Source organism: Athene cunicularia (genome assembly GCF_003259725.1).
Source record: "Athene cunicularia isolate RWA chromosome 4 unlocalized genomic scaffold, athCun1 chr4_part3, whole genome shotgun sequence".
Lineage (NCBI taxonomy): Eukaryota > Metazoa > Chordata > Aves > Strigiformes > Strigidae > Athene > Athene cunicularia.
The window spans coordinates 7991996-8011010 of record NW_020799100.1 but is presented as its reverse complement, the minus strand read 5'-3'; the positions used below and the strand labels follow the sequence as shown (position 1 = coordinate 8011010).

Below are 19015 nucleotides of genomic sequence, written 5' to 3'. Positions count from 1 at the left end.
AGACAGCCCCCGTCCAGCCCCGAACGGCCGCGGGTGGGGGTGTGTAGGGTAGGGTGGGATGTGGAGCAGCCGCCGTGGAGGGGGACGGAGCCCCAAGGCAGCGCTGGGGTCTGGGGGTGTTTCCCAGCCCTGCGCGGCATCCGAGGATGCAGCTCGGCAGGGAACGCGCCTGCTCCCCGTTGGTGCAGAGAGGCAGTAACCAGGATGTTTCATAGCTGAACGCACGTTTAGGCTCGCTAACCGCCATGGAATATGTGGTTTGATTCTCTGCAGCGACAGCAGAGCTCAGCTGTCCCTGGGACGGAGAAAGGCCGGGACTAACCCTTGGTGGTGGCTTGCAGGGGTCACAGGTGCGCTCCGGGGAGGGCCGTGCTGGGCGCTGCACGGGCACAGACCGTTTGAGAGGTTAAGCCATAGTAACGGAGCCTCGAGGAGGAAGAATAAAGGTGGTGTGTGGGACCATGCCGAGAGTTCCCTACAGCACTGTATTGTATGGTACAAACAGCAGGCGCAGTTTGAGCAGGCTCGGCCCCAGCTAAACAGGGAGCTGGTGGTGTCACAGGACACATGCTGCTCGGACAGGGCTTATGTGGAAGGGCTGCGAGTGTACCCTCAACTCCCTGCCTGCCGTTTGCTTCTATTTTCCGTGCATCTTTAACCCTCATCCACTCTTTCTTCCTGTTCCCTCCGGGAGCACTTTTCTTGCTCCGCATCTCTGCGCAGCTTCATGTAGCTTCTACTTCTGTGCAGCAATTGACTCGCCTGAGGAATGGTTTGGTTTCATTCAATAGCTGAAACCTCCCCTACCCCCACCCCTCTCACCACCTTCCTTCGCATCTGTGGCGCTGGCATCTGGCCCAGGATGTGCAGTAGTCGGTCCTTATCCACTGACAGGTTTTTCTTCTGCTACCTTGCAGCCTTTTGGCGTGAGGAGCTGGTGCTTTATTCTGCTGAGAGGAGGTGCTTTAGCTTGCAGTTGCATCAGCTTCCAGCTTTGGATCTCGGGCTTAGGTCTGTAGAAAGCACGCCTGAGTGCCGTCCCCTGCTTCTGCCTTTGCTGTGAAGAGCAAAAGCTGTCAGATGGCTTCAGTTTCCTTTCTTTCACACATTCGGAAGTTTGGGGCCCTGGAGGCTGCTTACCCTTAGTGCTGGCGGTTGACCCGGCCTGGCGCTCGGGTTGTCAGCATGATGAGCAGGCGACCTTCAGCGCAAGGGCAGGCTGCACTGCTGCGATGGGCAGCGGCATTTCAGAGGCAGGAAGAGTGCAAGGGGCAGGAACAGCGAGTGACATGAAAAAACACATCATGCAGCTTTGAAATGCCCTTGCCAAAATGCAGAGTTAAATTCCCAATGTGAAAAGCTAGAGGGAAATGAGCAAACCCAGGTGCTTTTGTAGTGTGCTCTGAAGTATGAAGAAATCAGGCAAAAAGTCTCTTTTGCATTTATCCCTTTCAGATCGCCATTATCCCCGTGACAAATTGCGCCCCATAAAGACAGTAGTTCTTGGGCTTCTCCTGCAAGCTATTTTTCTTGGCAAAAGACATAATAAGCTGAATAAGCTGAAGCCCCTTGGACTTGTGGGCTTAAGCAAGAAGCACAATGGTGCAGGTGCTGTCCAGCACCCTTGAACTTTTTTGTCACAGCACAGGGAATTTCTTGAGAAGGACATTAGTAAGAATGAGCTCCACTTGGTCAGAGTTCTCTGATTTGAGCATTTCCAGTCTGCTTTGCATAGTTTTAACAGCTGCCCTGCAAGGAAGAAACCACTGTAGTTATTCTGAAGACACCACGTTTCTGCTCTTCTTGACCCCCATTGTGAGCTCTTTCACTCTTCATAAATGAGAAGCAATTTCTGTGCAGTCGAGGCTTAAATTACAGTTAAGCATGTGCCGTTCTATTTTGCCAGCTTAGGCACCAAAACACGCTACGTGGGGCAGCATTGAGGCTGCTTTGGAGCTGTAGAGGAGCAGGGTCCAATTCCTCCTGGATTCAGCAGGTCTTGCCCATCTCTGGTTGCTCAGATACTGTGATTTCCTTGTCTGAAACATGATGTTGTGTAATGCTAACAAAAGCAAAAGCATGTGGAGCCCTCACTCCCAGGAATTGAGTACCACCACCTACAGCAGAGCTGTTTGCTTCCAGCCAGCAGCTCTCTGCTGAGAGGGAAAGGCTGGAACACACAGGCACAGACCCCGGGTACAAGAGTCCCTACCACAGGTATAGATTGGGGCAGAGTTCCCACAGGCACAATACCTTTATGTTAAAACTTGGCCAAAATAGGTGCAAATCCCTGTGGCTACTCTGCATGAGCATGTAGGAGCATGGCGGGAGAAGGGAAGGTAGGAGTTCTGGAAGGGAATTGGGGAGTGATGTGCAGCATGAAGGCAGTGTAGTTTGCTTTCTGCGGGTCGATAGGGAAAACAGCCTGTGAAAGAGGCTTTGAAAAAAGGCACTGAGACCTTCACCTAGTTTTTTCTCAAAGCAGCATTCGGTTTAGATCCTGTCATGTCTTTCAGAAGTACCTGAGGCGTTGTTGCTGTTGGCAGGAGGAGCCAGGGCTGATGGCATGGAACACAAGGCAGAAGCAGAAATGCCTGTGTGGGGGTGAATTCAAAGCACCAATATCTGTTTGCAGCTGACTAGATAGCAAAAGGCAGATCTAGTTCCCTCAGTGCCAAATGTGCAGAGCTACTGTTGACCCTCAGCCAGATAATTGGGAGAGGAGAAATTATCCAAATGCAGCCAACTATCTTATTTCCCTCTCTTCTGGCTTTTTTTCAGTTTTGGCTCTGGATTTTCACTTGTCAGTGCATGTCTGTTGATAAAGCAATTATTGAAAACTCCAGTTCACCCTTTCTTGGGGCAGTTTTTCTAGATGCACATGCTGCGGGACCAAATAACCCCTAAGAAAGTTTGCATGTCCAAAAAGTAGCTTGTCCCAAGATAAAAATGCAGCAGTGCTTACATTTTCCCAGCAAGAAAGGTTCAGGCCTGAGTGTAAATTCCTCCAGGGACTGAAATCGATCGTTGCTTCTGGATTTAGAATGAATCTGTGACTTTGCAGAACCACCACAGTTTTACAGCTTCTTGGTTTTTCCATGTGCAGTAGCCATTGAACTGTAGCTCTGCTCAGCCTCACGGTCTCGGCTTCGCTCCATCGCCCTGCGTTAGCTGATTTCATGTGCTGCTTCTGGCAGCACTGAAGTCTGCCCTTGCTTGGAAGAGTTGTGGAAGATGTGCTCCATTTCTCAGCCTGCGGTTTGGGGGTCTTTTTGGTTACTGTTTAATGCTGTCAGTATTTGGCAGGAACAAGACCAACAGTAATGCAGATTCCCCTAGGAAGCCTTTGTAGCATTTTGCTGTTACTTGGGAGGTCAGACTGTTTGCTCCTGCCAGCGTGTTGGCTGTAACATCATTTTGACCAGTGGTGTAGTGTGAGAAAGTGTAGGGGGTCAGTGGATGTCCCTGTGCCAAGGCCCTGGGTACATGGAAGGGAGCTACAACCCGTTGGTTTGCCTTCTGAACCCGTAGCCTCCTCCTTTTGTCACAGTAAGTGTTTGGTTTCAAAAGAGTCCTTTAATTTGTAACAGTGCATCTAAACCAATGGGTTAGACAAGGTATGCAGAGACCTTCCGTGGCGGGGGGGCGGGACTCTAGACTAACAGCAAAGGGCATACAGAAATACGTGATAGAAAATAGAGACCAAAAATCGTGGGGTGGGATTTGTTACAGAGCTGTAATAAATCAGTGGGGCAGTTACCCGAGGGTGAAATCTTTAAGCCAAAATCAGTTGTCTTCTTGAATGACAAGCTCTACAGATCACAAGCTGGAAGTGGTAAGACATTGCCTGAATGGCCTTCCCTGCCCTGTGGTCTGCAGGGTAGACAGGGTGGTGGTGATGCTGATTTCTTAAAGCTGTAGGTTCAGAAGGGCTATATTTGGCTTAAGGAAAAAAAAATAATCAGAAGACACAAAGACACAAACCCTCACCTGAAACTCACTCTGCCCTTCTTCCCAAACAGCTGTACTTACACCTTTTTTTTGTGGCTCATTCATTTCCAGGTCCATCACCAGAGCGTACTACAGGAACTCGGTTGGCGGACTCCTCCTCTTTGACATTACAAACCGCAGGTCCTTCCAGAATGTCCACGAGTGGCTAGAGGAGACCAAGGTGCACGTCCAGCCGTACCAGATCGTCTTTGTTTTGGTAGGTCACAAGTGTGACCTTGACACACAGCGGCAAGTCACCAGGCACGAGGCTGAGAAACTGGCTGCTGCATATGGTATGAAGTACATTGAGACCTCAGCTCGGGATGCCATTAATGTGGAGAAGGCCTTCACTGATCTGACTCGAGATATATACGAGCTTGTTAAAAGGGGGGAAATTTCAATCCAGGAGGGATGGGAAGGGGTAAAGAGTGGGTTTGTCCCAAACGTAGTGCACTCTTCAGAAGAAGTGGTGAAATCAGATAGGCGATGCTTGTGCTGAGCTCTTCTAGTGAGGCGAGTGGTGATGAACTCTACTAACCAAACGTACTTTACTAAGTGAACTCAGTGTGACAGAAGGGAGAGCAACGCTCCCGTTGTGAACAGCCTCCCACGTTGTTTTGGACACCAGAACAGACCCCGGAAAGAAATGTTCTGTTCCAAATAACCTTTCAGAACTGGGGGCTACAAACCTAAAGGAGAGTGAGTGAGGGTGCATGTAGATGTTGTGAGGAGCCAGGCAGCAGAAATGAAGGGTTGCACAAGACAGGAGAGAGTATATAAAAAGAGCTGAATGGGCTGGCACACACCAGGGTACTGTACACGTCCTCTTTTAAGTAAATCCATAGCTCCATGCTGGGTAGTGAAGCCACAGTATGGATACTTCAGTAGTATGACAAATGGGCAGACAGAGAGAAAGAAAGAGGACATCTTTCTTTGTGCCAGTGGTTTATTACAAGGAAGGTGTCAAGGCAGCACAGATACTGTTTCCTCATGAGGCCAACTCCACAGGAAAAGTTTACTGACATGGTATGAACACTTCTGAATTTTCTTTCTTATGTTCTTGAACCTAATTCAACAGCAAAGAATATTCTGTGGGATATAAAGAGGAAAACAGTAGTTACTTGTTTGGTAATTAAAATTTAAATTCCCACCCAACACCCCCCACCCCCCCAAGTAGTGCTTTTCTTGCTGTGCTGTACTGGGCTTCTAAGTGGCAACTCCTGTTCCAGTAATTATTCAATGCATTTTTACGCATTTACTGCCTAGGTGAGTACCTTGAATGTACTCTGAGTTCAGGGCTTTCCAAAAGAATTGTGATCAAGAGCATAAAGATAGAACCATGTCCTCATATGTTATATCTTAAGGCTGGGGTGTTGCAGCCAGGTGAGACACACCAACATTTCTGTCTTGCTAACAGCACTGTGCTGACCTTCTGGGTGTCTTACCAGGCAGGTCACAAGGACGAATGGAAAGGAGGGGAAAAATATAAAAATAAAAAAACCCAACAAACCGACAAAATAAAAAAAAAACTTGAAAAGCTTAACTCAGGTGCATCAGACATCCTAAAAGGTGAGATTTGCTTTTAAAGAAGTTAAATAGCATGGAAAGCAACAGCTTCCATCAGTACTCTCTGCTGTTAAAGTGTCATTTTCTTTCTTTGGCATCTGTGGAGAGCTAACACTGGGAAGGAGGAGCACACAACAGAAGTGTCTGAGCGGGTGGAAAGGAAAGCCACAAGACAAGCTCAAGAATAAAATTTGTTTTCCTCCATGTTTTAATTTGACAAAAGAAGATCCATCTCAGGTTGGTCATCACAGGGTGGCAGCCATGTTCCAAAAGCTCTGTGTTGGTGGAGGTTTTCTGGGAATGCCATTCACCACTTAGGAGCTTTGCTTCTACTAAGTTTTAACTTAAGCTTTTGAAGTACAGCAGGGTAATGGTGCTCCTGTAGCAAACTAGGGAAGTTCAGCCTATTAAAAGCAAACAAACAAACTATAGTAACTTCTTTTTTACTCAAGTTTGCAAGCTTTATACACCAAACTGCTAATGGGCAGGAGGGAGGGATTAGTTAAAAAACACAGGACGCATCTAGTGTATGATTTTAGGCCTCTAAGTAGAGAAGAATAAAATACTTCTTGGAGCTTTTTAAACTACCCCATCTATAAAAGTGTGGGTCTTCTTGATTGCTGTTGAGTTCAGACTATTTTCTCCTTTGAACCTGTTCTCACGGTTTGCAGCACATGGGCAAGTCTCCATGAGGAAAAAAAACCCCGTGGTTTCTGTGTTAAAGCTGTGAAAAGAAAAACAACCAACAAACCCAACCCAACAACCAAAACCCTAGAAATGAGTAACATTTTTATCTTCAGTGTTCTAGGAACAGCGTCAGTTCCTGAGCCCTGCAGGGGGCCAGCAGTGTTTGTGCCTACTGGGGGGTCACTGGGAGCAAATCAGTGGAAGGGAGGGCAGCAGGGGCCTGGCACCTTCCAGTGAGCTTGTCATTGCCAACCCCCCATCGCTCTTGTGTAGGCTGTAAACATACCAGGAAACTTGTCCTAAAGCCCAGGGAATTCCAGGCAGATTCAGTTGTGGTCGAGTACCCTGAAGATACTAAAAAAAAAAAAAAAAAAAAATCCCTTTACAAAATCTCTTTCTAGGTAAGCAAAGCTGGAGAAGATTGATGCAGCGAGCGCCACAGGAGCTTGGCTGCCGTGGGCTCTCGTGGGCTGACGCCAGTGGAGAGCGGGAGGTTTGCTCGGACCAGGTCTGTTAGACACATTCTCAAAGGCAAGGACAAAGTACGAAAGGGTCAGGTTCTTCCTTCTCTGAACGGAAAGTTCGCCAGGCAGACACCTTGGGCTTCCAGGGTGGGGCTGGCCAGGAGGCATGTCTTGGGCTGCAGAGCTGGGGCAGCAGAGTGGGAGCGCTACTCCAGCAGCAGGCAGAAGCTGGCTCAAACGGCCTTCGAGCAGCAGTAAGATTCTGTAATTCTCTGTGCAGAAACCTGGACAGCAGGGGAAAGATTACTTTTCACAACACAACCAATATTGTACTTAACGGGTTTTGGGCATTCCCCTTTACTGCTCCCTGAGAGAATTTCCAGAAAGCCTCAATCAGTAAGTGCATTCAGACCTTCATAGTCAATTTTCAATTTAAAAATACAAGTGTCATAATTCTAAAGAGGAACAGTACAGGAGGAAGTGTACACAGTCTTAACTACTTAGAGGTAATAAATGGTTATATTAAATGATAGAGAAACCATTATCTACATCTTTTTCTAATTCCTTGCATTTTCTAGACAGCTTATTAAAATATAGGAAATGTAGATTCATCTGTACAAAATTTGGAATGTTTTTTCTAAGATGAAGAACTTATAGGATATGCTAAGAATTCTTTTCTAACAACTGGTTTTAATGCTTTGACTTCTAGTGCAAGAGGGACTTAGAGAAATCAGAAGGTGATACCTTTCACAGGATAAAGGTCAGGAGCTCTTTTACTCTAGGACTAAAAGAAGAAAAAAAATAAAAGAAAAAGCTAACTGTGGTCTCTTCCACATGTTAAAAACAATCTGCATGTTAGATTGAAATTGCTCAGACCCTCCAGAATAAAAGCATACTATACACTTTCCTCGCTTTCTGTTATGCTCTGTAATGAAATGTGAAAATAATGCTGTATTTAGCTGTCTGTATGTGACTGAAAATATGCTTGTATTTAGCAAAATGGTTACTATGTGATAATGTGAAATCCAAAACTTGTAAAGAAACTTTGGTGGCTTTTTTTTCTTTCCCCCTCCCCATTCTTTATCAGTAAGCTGTCTACTACCTGTACCACTTCTGTACTGCAGCCGTAACTGGAAGTCTAACATGGACTGGCTCAACAATAAACAGGCACTCTTTGCAACAGCATCCACTGTACACTTTTCTCCAAAGGCCCTGCTTACATCTTCAGAACCAGTTTTTTCTCACCGAGAAAAAACAGTAAAACTCTAGAAACACCGGCCCTCCTAAACCAAACCAGACCAAACCACCCCCAAACACAGGCCCTGCTCCCTGCAGCAGCAGCCCAAACCAGCCTCAGCCCTGCCGGAGGCCTCTCGGCAGCCAGCGCAGGAGCTGAGCCAGCCCCCGCACACCGACCTCCCGTCCTTACTCCAGGTAGCAAAAGGCTTCACAGCAACAGCCGCAGCAACGCTGGACCAGGATCGGGCACCAGGAAGCGCGAGTCCTTGTCTGTAAGTTGGTTGGTTTGTATTTACTTCCTATCAAACAAACAAAACCCCACCCAAAAGATGAGTTATGATGGCCATCTCCCATCCCCCCCAGCCTCCTGCGCGATGCCAGCTCTAACGCGGCCCCCCCGCCGCACCCGCATTAGGTCACTGCCAGTTGCACACAGTACGTATTTTGCTCGTGCAGAAATGCTTAACTCGTCGTTTCATTGTGCGCAACAAAGGCAGGCAGTCGCTGCCTTCGGACCAGCCCGAGGGAGGGGGGCGCACGCTTTAGCCTGTGGGGATCTCGTTAATCCAAATGGAAGAGAAAATGGCCAGAGAACCCAGGCCGTGTGTTCGCAGCTGCCTCTCCTGTCATTGCTGATGCTCTTCGAAACAGGAGAGAAGCGGCCCGAGCCCCACGCTCAGCCTCGCGGAGCAGCGGGCAGATACCCCTTCCTCAAATTGTATGTTGGGGCTCAACGTTTCTCTGCTACAGCCAAAGAACAAAGGGTGTCACCCTGCAGGGAAGGCAGGGACAAGCCAAGCCTGGGTGCTTACCTGTGACCATCCCCGTTTTTCATCGGCCACAGCGCTGTCCCAGCAGGTGCTTGTATGCACAAATTCAGATGTGCTGACTCACACTCCCCATTTCATTCAAGCCAGTATTCAGCAGCTACACTTCTCACATCTGCTGCTTCAATTGGATTTTTTCACCCCCCTGCCCCCGGTTAAGGGAGGGAAACACTATAAAAGACCACACATCAGATTCCTGGCTTTCTCCCACAAAGAAAGATGCACAAAAACAGGTGTTTGCCACAACTGTTTAGTTTTACTATTTTAATATCATGAAATAAAAGTACAAAAAATTTACAGGTATATTGTTTCTTACATGAAGATCAAACAGTTAACATTTGCATTTATTTTGCAGTGAAACCTGTATTCTCAATCACAGAATGTGAATATTAGCCACTGACATCACCGCTGAGCACTTCATTTTAGAAAGGAACTGCAGAGGTAAAAGGCAACAATCTTGCAAGGCTTGGTAAGAACCAAAAAAATACTCCAGCTGTTAACACCAGAAGTCATGCTTCAGTAACCCATCCTTATCTAATACAGGTTTCACCACCTGGGGGGCTGAGAGTGTTAAGACATCTGAACTGGACATCTTGTCTAAGGGATCGTAAATAGGGGGTTCTTGTTTACAGGCTATCAGCATTTTGGTGTCCTTGTTCAACGCATTTGCAAAAATGAGCAATGTGTGCACATGTATGAAAAAGAACGGGGTGAGATCACCTGCAGTCTCGACATAGCTTGTGCTGTTTCCTCTGTTTACCACTCCTCTCTGAAGACAAGTCACAAACTGTTGTGTGTAAAGTGCTGAGAGTTCAGTAACAGGCAGTTAACTAACCAATAACTATTAAAAACAAGTTCATCCAAAGGGGATATCCCGGAATGCGTACAGGTTGATGCTGCCAATTAACTGACTGAAACAAAATCCAAGACTTCACTGTATATTTTCTGTTTCCTAGAACATTACAGCTGTGTGTCTTCCCAGCCCCAGTCGACTTAACTTCATCAGCTGTACACAGAGATGAAAAAGTAAACCCCTGCATTACCTTAACCTGCTAAAATGTCAGACTCCATTTCATGCATGCCCCTCAACTTTTCAGACAAGCTTTCAGGTAGAAATTTATTTATGACAGACCGGTCTGGTCAAAATACTATGTCCTTTGCTGGACTGTGTGGTGCCTTTTCAAATAATTAATTTCATGAAGCATGCATGAAACCAAATTTTGAGTTTACAAATAAATAAAATGGTGCTCACCATTAGTTTTCATATATTTTACCATTTACTGAAATGCTTAAAGTAACTCAGTCCCTTAAGAATGAACTCTGGGGGTGTTTAAATAAAAAATATTTGGAAATTGAAACGACATTTAAAATTGGCAAAACTATGCTTTGTTTTTGGAAGGATCTTGCTTGTTTCTTCTCTTTACATCCCAATTATAAACTCTAGCCATATCTGAGGGTGTGGAATTAAGGAAATAGTTCATGCATTCAGAAAAGAAAAAAAAAAAGGCAAAAAACGGGTTATATAGTTGACAACACTTAATTGTAACAGTATAGAAACCATTTAATGAAAGCTGACTTGGTGCAAAGCCTTAATCCTCAGGAATACTAATAACTGTTAATAACTGCAGCATTTATACCATTTGCTTTAAAACCTCCAACAAGATTACAGAGAAACAGACTTTTAGTTTTACTTAACAGCTAACTCTTTCCTGATTTCAGTCAACCTGCCCATATTGGCTGTATTTGCCTACCTCAGGCACCCACAACCTACTGCAGCACTAAGACAGCTTAAGTATTAACTTGAAAAAACAGGAAGTTGTGCCTTTGTTTACTAGATCTAATACTTCAGTTGACAGCTACCCTCATCATTAAGATAGTTTTTAAGTAGAGAGTATTAAAAAAACCTCACAGCCTGGCAGTGGTTCATGATAGTATAAAGAAATAAAAAAAAAACAGTTAAGCAATGCCTAAGCTAGCACCAAGCTTGCTGCAGCAGGGCTTCCGTTCTTGGAGAACGTTGCGATGGCAGCTGAATCAGGTATGAGTAGCAACAGCCCGAAGAACAACATTCATACGCTCTAGAGAGGAAGGAAGAGTGGCTTTGCTCTGCAATGGCCACCCGGCCATCACCTCCAGCACGATCCACGCTTCCCACTCGCCCCCAGCCCAGGGCTGCAGCCACCGCCGCAGGGTTCATGGGGACCCCATCACACACACGAGCTTGGCTACATCCAACACACCAGCCCCCAGCTCAGCACAGGAAACAGCACCCCGCCTCACTGCTAGAGAAGGTTGTAAGTTCCCTGAGTGCTCCAGAATTTTAAGGGCACTCAGTCTAAAGATGAAAACACATTAGGAAATTGGGTAATTACCTGTATGGTAGCTTTCACATACACCTCTGCCCCCCCAAATAAAAAAAAAGGATACTGACTTCTGTAGTGGTGAACTGATCTCTAAGAAAATCCAGGTCTTCCTCTAGAAGATCAAGGTTTCTTGTGGCTGTTGACAAATTCTTCTCTAACAAAGCCTGAGCTTCATCAATATCATATTCAAGCATCACATTGGCCTAAAAAAAAAGATTGATAAAAGCTTTTACTCCTGCATTGCAAGCAATAAGCTACAGCAAGCTTATTTCAGGTTGATGTTTGTAACTTGCCACATTAACAAAGGGCTGTCCTGGCAGGCCAAGATAACAAGATTCGGGACGAGCAACGTCAGAATCCACCTGAGGCCTCCACCACTTCAGTAACTGAGGAATAAATCCCTCTAGTGACTGAAAAAAAAAAGTTCACTTCCTATAGCTAAGCAACAGGGGATTTCTCTCCCTGTGGATTGCGTTCAGCCTTTCAGGTATCAGTATCTCATCTTCACCATATCTGAAAAGCAAGAGACTTCTTTTTTCTTAGCAGCACCTTTCAAGTACCACACAACTCTAGAAACAGTTTTTGTTGCATTCAAGCTTAACCTTAGGATTTCTGTGTGGAACACTGACAAACAGCCTAATGGCACCCATCATTAACAAGAAGTATTACAGGTATTTAAAGATACGACATGTATAAAAGTCCAATCCTATACTGTGGCAATTTTTAATGTACAAATCTTTATTTCAGTAAGAAGCTACCACATGAAGAGATAAAAGAGCAGTATCAAGTGAAGATGCACCAGCGAAGCTTTGTCCCATTCAAGAACTGTGCACTGAGCAGAGTCAGAACTAGACATGATCCCCCCTGGGATGCTACACAGAGCTGCAAGAGTGAGATAAGCCATTCTTTTTTTAAAATAACTAGAAGACATAGTTTCCCCAATAACAGCAATATGCATAACCCAACACGCAGACTGTAAGCAACAAGGAGGAGAGGCAGAAGGCCAAGAACACCTAAATATAATAAACTGCTTGTGACATTTCATTATAGTTTTTCTGTATGAACCATCAATAGGATGAATTTCCTCTCATATTGTTACAAAATAAACCTGGGATGCTCCATGAAAGTCAGTTTGTGAATTCTGAAGACCGTCTCTTAAAAGCAACAGGTATCAGACAAATCTCTTTTTATGGTAGAAAAGAAGAAGGAGAGGTTGGGAGTAACTGCCCCATCAGTCCGGATGCTGCACGTGTCAACCATGTCTCTGTCCTAACCAAGCAGTTTTGTTTGGCAGCCAACGCAGGGATTTGGGAACATCCAGGATTTAAAAGTCTCAGACTAAACAGTAGCAGGTTATGTCCACACATAAGGAAGCCTCTGAATACAAAATATCCCAACCTGATTTCACTTAAGTACTTAGAAATCTGTGTTGTGAGTTCTGATTCCATCAGTCTTTAGCATAAATTCCACTCTAAATGCTGGCAGGTATTTGCAACAGAAATCCCATAATTCCCTAAAAACGTGCATGAAAAGGGAAAGCAAGGTGCTAATTACAAATGTAGATAAGATGGGAAGCTATTTGCCAAACTTATTTTGCCAGGCACATTCCCATCCCAGGCGATCCTGGATGGTAATTTGAACCACAAAGTGATAGAAGGGTAAGGAAAACATTCATGAATATGCTTTTTGGAAAGAGCAGTCCTCCAAAACTACAATTCTCCAAAGTTTTACTAGTCAGCTCAAATAAAATTGAGCAGGAAATCTTTACTAATGCATTGAAATTGTCTTGTTAGGTTTTGCCCTGCTGACAGGACACCGCTCCACTATGAACACATGAACAGAATTATGCTCACAGCCACTAGAAGTACAGATGAGACAGCAACAAACACTGTCTTTTATAAGCCTGTTATAAGTTATTTAAACAGTTTCAGAGAAAGTTCCATTTTACTTACCCCCAACCACAAACAAACTTTATCTGTAGGAGGAACTGAAGCTTTGCAGTAGAGATTATCTGCCAATAAAAATCTGGTTTCCATTGGATTTGTGGAATCCTTAAGACAAATGATAAAACTTAAAATTGCTATTTTCACTGGAAACTTATGTCAAAGACAAAACTTACAGTAAAGAGCACACTTTTCTGCTTTTTTGCTATTGATACAGCATTAACTTGGGTGGAACTCTATGTGATTTTACTTCAATATTAAAGCTCCAAGAATAAAGCATTTTAAAAAGATATATTTAAAACAATACAGAAATCTCTATAAAGAATAGAGATGAAGTCAAAGCTTAGTGCAATCTATACACTATTAAAAGTGAAGTTTGCATTACAAACATGAATGTTTTGTGAACTAGCTTTCGAAAAGTACTACATACCTTTAAAAACAATTCTGTTATTTATAAAGGCATATTAAGTGTGCTCTCCAAAACATTTCTTGCAATGTGTTCTGTTAGGGTGGAAAGGTAGTTAGCTTTTCTCATACTCATTAGATATTCAAAATAGTTTACCTTTTTCTTCTGCATGTGTTTTAAAATTTCTAATGTCTGTTTAATTTCAGGAATCTGACTTTTTAGCCTGTGAATTAACAACAGTCATAATTTATTATTTTACAGAGACACAAAGTTTCCTAAACAAGTGATCAGTTTTATTATACAATCCAACCTCCATTTTAAAACTTGAAATTCTAACAGCTTTCCAGGCTTACAAATGCAGATTTGGAAGATATAGCATGTACAGGCATCTATCTCAGCTACAGCTGCACCTGCCTCTTCATCACTGGTTTTCAGAAGCAGAGCAATACACACAGCTTTCAAACCAGAACGAACATGTATTAACTGTAACAGCTACCTGTTTGCTAAAATGGTGTGTTTCTGCATTATTTCTGATCTCCCTGGAGGAGAGGGAAACCTCAGCAGAAACACAGATAAAAACCACTGTAGGTAAAACAAAACAAGTGTGTTTCTTCTGATGTCCACAAACTAATCTAGCAAACAGTTTCAAGCTACAAGACTGGGCACTGTTAAAATGCAAGCTCTCTCCAGAGTTCAGGGCATCCCCCTCCTTGACAGTCCTTGCAGCAGCCTAGCAGATGCTGGGATCCCCACCGGCCTCCCAGGCTGCCCTCCTCTGCAACCACCAGGCTCAGGCTGCAGGGACTGCCAAAGCAGGCCTCCAGGTGGAAATTACGAGGGCTATTTGTCCATGAAAGAAGTTTAATTGAAAGAAAATATTACTTGAAGCTTTGATTTTAGCTTTTAAAAATTTGCTTCTTGCCTAGCTTCAGATCAAGACTGAAGCTACTGAAAAGAGATGAGATCACTAAATCAAAAGTTACAGGCTTGATACAGTACTCATTTGACAAAACGTATTCTTATTTACACTAGGCTGACAAAATTAAGAGACTACAGAAATACTGTCTGGTCTTAAAGGCTAATGACCAATTCAGCAATACTGTAAATTCTTTTGCATGTAATTCTCAGGAAGACGAAAGAAAAAAATCTGGGCTTTCCTAAAAGTACTGCAAACATTAGCTCTCCTAACATCAACATTTTACCTCTTGGGATATTAAAAAAATAGACTTATTTTTTATAAATACAGAACTATGCTAAACATTTTCCAATTCTGCAAAAATTATGACTTACCTCCTTTTCTTTTGAGCAAGATTAAGTTCCAAAAATTTATACTTCTGATACTGCTCATCCAACTTCTTAAGAACTACATCTGCTGTCTCATTTCCAGGCTGTTTCATAAAAGAATCTACATCTTCCTTTAAGGGGAGAAAGAAACCCTCAATGTTAGAAGAGTTTTACAGAAATCTAGATACAGTCATGCTATCATCTTACTGCAGCTAAGTATAGAAGGGTTTTTATATTTTATTTTATATATTTTACAAACATTTTTTTCTGGAGTGAAGTACAAAATCATTTAGCTTGCTTTCTTGTTAGCCACCTTCTCACTTCTCCCTCCTCCCTTTTTTTGGTAGAGAACTACAGAATAGGAGTAAGGATTGTTTCATAACCGTATTTACTAGTACCTCATTAGTGGTGCTTTCAGTCCTGGCTGATGTCCAGTGACATCTCACAGGGATGGATACCCTCAGACCCCGGCTAAACTCTTGGTTTCCTATCTGCAAAGCAGGGATAATGCTTCTCTGTGGCTAATCAGATTAGGAACTATTTAGGGTAAGACTGATGAAGGAAAATAATCACGGCCTGATCAAGCATGTTGTGGCAGAGAAAGAGGCAAAGGGGGGAAGACTGTGGTATGTGCTCAGGCAAGCTTTGTGGTAGTAAACAGCTTGTCTTCAAAAGCTCCTTCTATAGTCAGCAGGAAGCTATGGAAACCTCTAAATGCCAGCCAGTGCTATGGTCAAATGGAAAAGCAGCCAGAGAAGACAGGCCTGAGAAGGCAAGGATGCTGACCTCTGCAAGTGCCTCCTTCAGACTCCCAGGAAGCAGATCATCTGCCTGCTGGCAGTGTTCTCCACCTCCCAAAAGGCATCTTGGGCCAGAAATCAACCACACGTTTCTGACCTTGACAACATTTACCTACGTAAAATTCAAGATGATCACACTCATCCACTGCAGTAATTCTGTAAAATCTGATGGAAACCTACCATAGGCCTCTTCAGCTTCTCATTTTTAACTAGGTGTTTCCATTCCATTAGTTTCACATCAGAAGACGACTACAGTAACACGAGACATACAGCTGGTTCCCCTCATTATGACTCCTAGGCTCTTTTGCCTGAAGAAGCTTACTATGAAATTACTGAACCTAGGTAAGAAGTCACCCATCTTGCTCATCATTAAGGAAATCTGCAGTAGAAATATGTACTCCACAACAGACTTCAGCAGGCAGCACGATCTAGGTGGTACAACGGGACTCAAGAGACCACATTTCAGACTAACTGCCTGAAGAATGCCTTAAGCTACCTCACCAACAGAACGAGAAGCATTCCTGCCTCCTGATGAAGCCTGTAGAGAAGCTTTAACCCAAAAAAACAAGGATTAGATTCAGGCAAGTGTTGCAGAAGTGAGGCCTGAGGGATGTTCTGAAATAAAACTCCCTCTTGTGGAAGCTATTCTGCTCACGTAAATCACCCAAGACAGAAAAAAAAAAGTAGGTGGGCAACAATTCACCCCTCACCTCTGCCTCAGTTAATGTCTGTTTGTACAGACAGGGAAGACAGAACCCAAGTCCCCTGAAAGGAAGATGCTGAGAAGTGAATCCAGGCTCCCTGTATACTGGTGATCTCCTCCCACCACATAATGCCCCAGTCCAAGGCGAGCTCAGACTCACCACCCAGGTTTTCCAATAGCAACTTCCAAGTGCCGCTGGTTGGGCTTTTGGCCCATCTTGCCCAACTGCAAGGCTGAGACATGATCACTTCTTTGACCTTGAACAGAACAGCTTTGTAGCAGAGCTGGGTGTCAATGCTATTAGGATGCCTGTTTCATGGTGTGTCATGCAGCATCTCAGCAGCAGAATTACTGTACAGGTTCTGCCAAAACTCATCTCTGTCTTTTTAGGAAGAAAATTCACTGGCAAAACACCACTGTTGTATACCATAAAGGTAACACAGTCTTTGCAAACTTCAAGCCAAGCTACATGAACACCGTAAAAGTCCTGAAATAGAGCAGGATAGCACATTCCCATGTGGCCTTATGTTTATCTTTTGAGTGATGACCCAAATAAAGAGCTGCAGGAACTCACTCTGCTTCTCCAGAGAGCTATTATCACCGATGGACATACACAGAGAACATGACAAAAGATACACATTTTCAATGTCGTCCCACTCAAAGGCATGCTAAAGAAGGTGGAATAAGGAAGGCATTTTATTTGGAAACATCTAGACAACAGCGCAAAAGAAAACAGTTGAAAATTCTACCTGGAGTATTTTTTAAACTCCAGCAAAACCTTAAGTTAGTGCTTAATGTCCCTTGAAATCTGGAGAGGCGCAAGAATTCACAGATCGATGCCTAAGAAAAGGTATCTGCCACAAACTGTTGAAGAGCCTTTACTGAATCAAGACACTTAAAGAAAACATCTCTGAAGACAAGATTCCCTGTAAGACTGCCCATGTAGCACATGGGGGGTCAAGTATCAAGTAACTGATAAGGAAGTCTTTATCATTGTGAGAGTACATAATGCTTTTAAAACAGAAACCTATTTTCTTGAAGAAAAAAAACTGTAATAAAAACCATCCTCAAGACACTAGTATTTTCACTTTGTGGAATGAAATAACATTAAAAACTTAACATATTCTTATTTTGAATTTAAAAGCCTATCTTAACATCTGTATCCAAGTACTCAAAGATCATCACTCAGGATCTTTTCTGCAGACACATCTGTATTTGAATAAAGCACCTCTCAAAACTAAGAATTAGGAAACGTCAACGGGTTTTAGATCCAAACACAAAGTTATGAAGAACAGAGGGAGAGAACTAAACCACAAGGCCCAGAACTCTCCCAGGTTGCATGGTACAGCACGTGAGACGCTTCAGACACAAGTATCAAGAGGGACAGCATGGAACCAAACGTGAACTGCATCAACAGCTACCAGCACAAAAATGAGGGATGTGACAGACACCCTCAAAGTGTTTGCTGAGGCTGGTTTTCTCCTGTTCCCCACCTCCACTGCAGCACAGACCACAAGTTCTCCTCTGTCATGATGATCAAGGTCTCAGAGTGCAGCTGAAGCCATGACCCTTTCCTTTCACTTGCATCTACATTAGTCTCCCATAAGGGGATGGAAGGAAGTTAGCCACAGGCAGCAATGGCTTTACAACCCAGTAAGATTTGCCAGACCCCAGTAACTGTTAAAGAACCTTAAAGAAAAAGTAGGATCTGGATGCACTGAAAGCAAGTTGTCCTGCACCCGTTTGTTGAAGACCTGTGCCTCAGCAAGACACACAGGTAATATATTTTGGTATTTTTAGGTGTAGCACTTGTAAGTCAAATCAATTTATATCTATAAGAGCAGTCATATGTGATCAGTCCAAACTTCTCTGGCAAAGATATCGAGACAGATCTAAGAAATACAGATTCTCAAAGTCCAAGAAAATCTCAGTACTAAAGCAGCATGATAAAGAAAGTGTTCAGGGCACACATCTGACGTTTCAAGATGACACCAAGGCAGCCAGGTATAGCCAGTCTGATCAATACTTATTGATCAAACAAAAGAGCCATCAAGACAGCACATCAAGACCTAGCTTATAGCAAGAAGTGAACATCGCATAATTTTGACATTATGTCACTAAGTCGACGAATTCTTCTTTTCAAACAGTCAACAGAATTATTAAATGCTTGGTAAATCACTTTTTAAAGTTAGATAAACAAGTTCAGCCTGCTTTCCAAAAGATACACATTTGCTGGTTTTTGAGAAGTCAGAAACCTATCTAGACACTGCAGTTGCTTCTGCAGAGCGATTCTGCTCAATAGTCAAGAACTAGATTATGAGAGGAAGATGCAGGGAGAGGTGCTAGGTGCGCAGTCCGGCATTATCTGAGATGAAACAGAAGTGACAACACTGCTCCGTGCAGGAGGAGCCGTCCTAAGGAACCAAGGCTTGGTATGCACGACAGGAGAGTTCATTCATAACACGCTCATCATTGGCGTGTGAGTTAGCCAGTGAAATAAGATAGTAATGCTTTCAAACGGGGCTCTGAGTTTTCTGTAGAGCGTATTAATACTTAACCACGCCACAACAGAATCTAAACAAAGCAAGTCACCCCATACAAGTCCTCAGGACTAAAGCACCCCCCGCTCCCGGGGCACAGCACCCTGCTGAGGGAAGAGAACTGCTGCGGTACGGGGCTGTCTCAGGCCGGCCACGGGCAGGGAAGGGCAGGCCGGGTCCGCGGGACAAACCCGTGGCGCTGG

At 43.9% G+C, this 19015-nt stretch overlaps 2 protein-coding genes across 3 annotated transcripts in view; one reads left to right on the top strand and one right to left on the bottom strand.

Moving 5' to 3' along the window:
- Positions 1 to 3603: 3603 nt before the first annotated feature.
- RAB39B (RAB39B, member RAS oncogene family) lies at positions 3604 to 7746 on the top strand. The gene is made up of 2 exons (XM_026848768.1): positions 3604 to 3607; positions 4023 to 7746. Exons 1-2 carry the CDS (start codon positions 3604 to 3606, stop codon positions 4487 to 4489), a joined length of 471 nt encoding a protein of 156 aa, XP_026704569.1. The 3' UTR covers positions 4490 to 7746.
- Positions 6356 to 19015, bottom strand: part of VBP1 (VHL binding protein 1) — an 18127-nt gene continuing 5467 nt past the window's right edge. The window contains exons 1-6 of one of the 2 annotated variants that reach the window (XM_026848335.1): positions 15168 to 16691; positions 14776 to 14900; positions 13642 to 13708; positions 13089 to 13187; positions 11201 to 11339; positions 6356 to 10223 (exon numbers count right to left, since the gene is read on the bottom strand). In XM_026848335.1, the coding sequence (XP_026704136.1) occupies positions 10153 to 10223; positions 11201 to 11339; positions 13089 to 13187; positions 13642 to 13708; positions 14776 to 14882 (483 nt within the window). In that variant the 5' untranslated portion in view covers positions 14883 to 14900; positions 15168 to 16691 and the 3' untranslated portion in view covers positions 6356 to 10152. Of the gene's footprint in view, positions 10224 to 11200; positions 11340 to 13088; positions 13188 to 13641; positions 13709 to 14775; positions 14901 to 15167; positions 16692 to 19015 lie in introns of those variants that run through there. The other variant, XM_026848336.1, reaches the window with a different exon arrangement.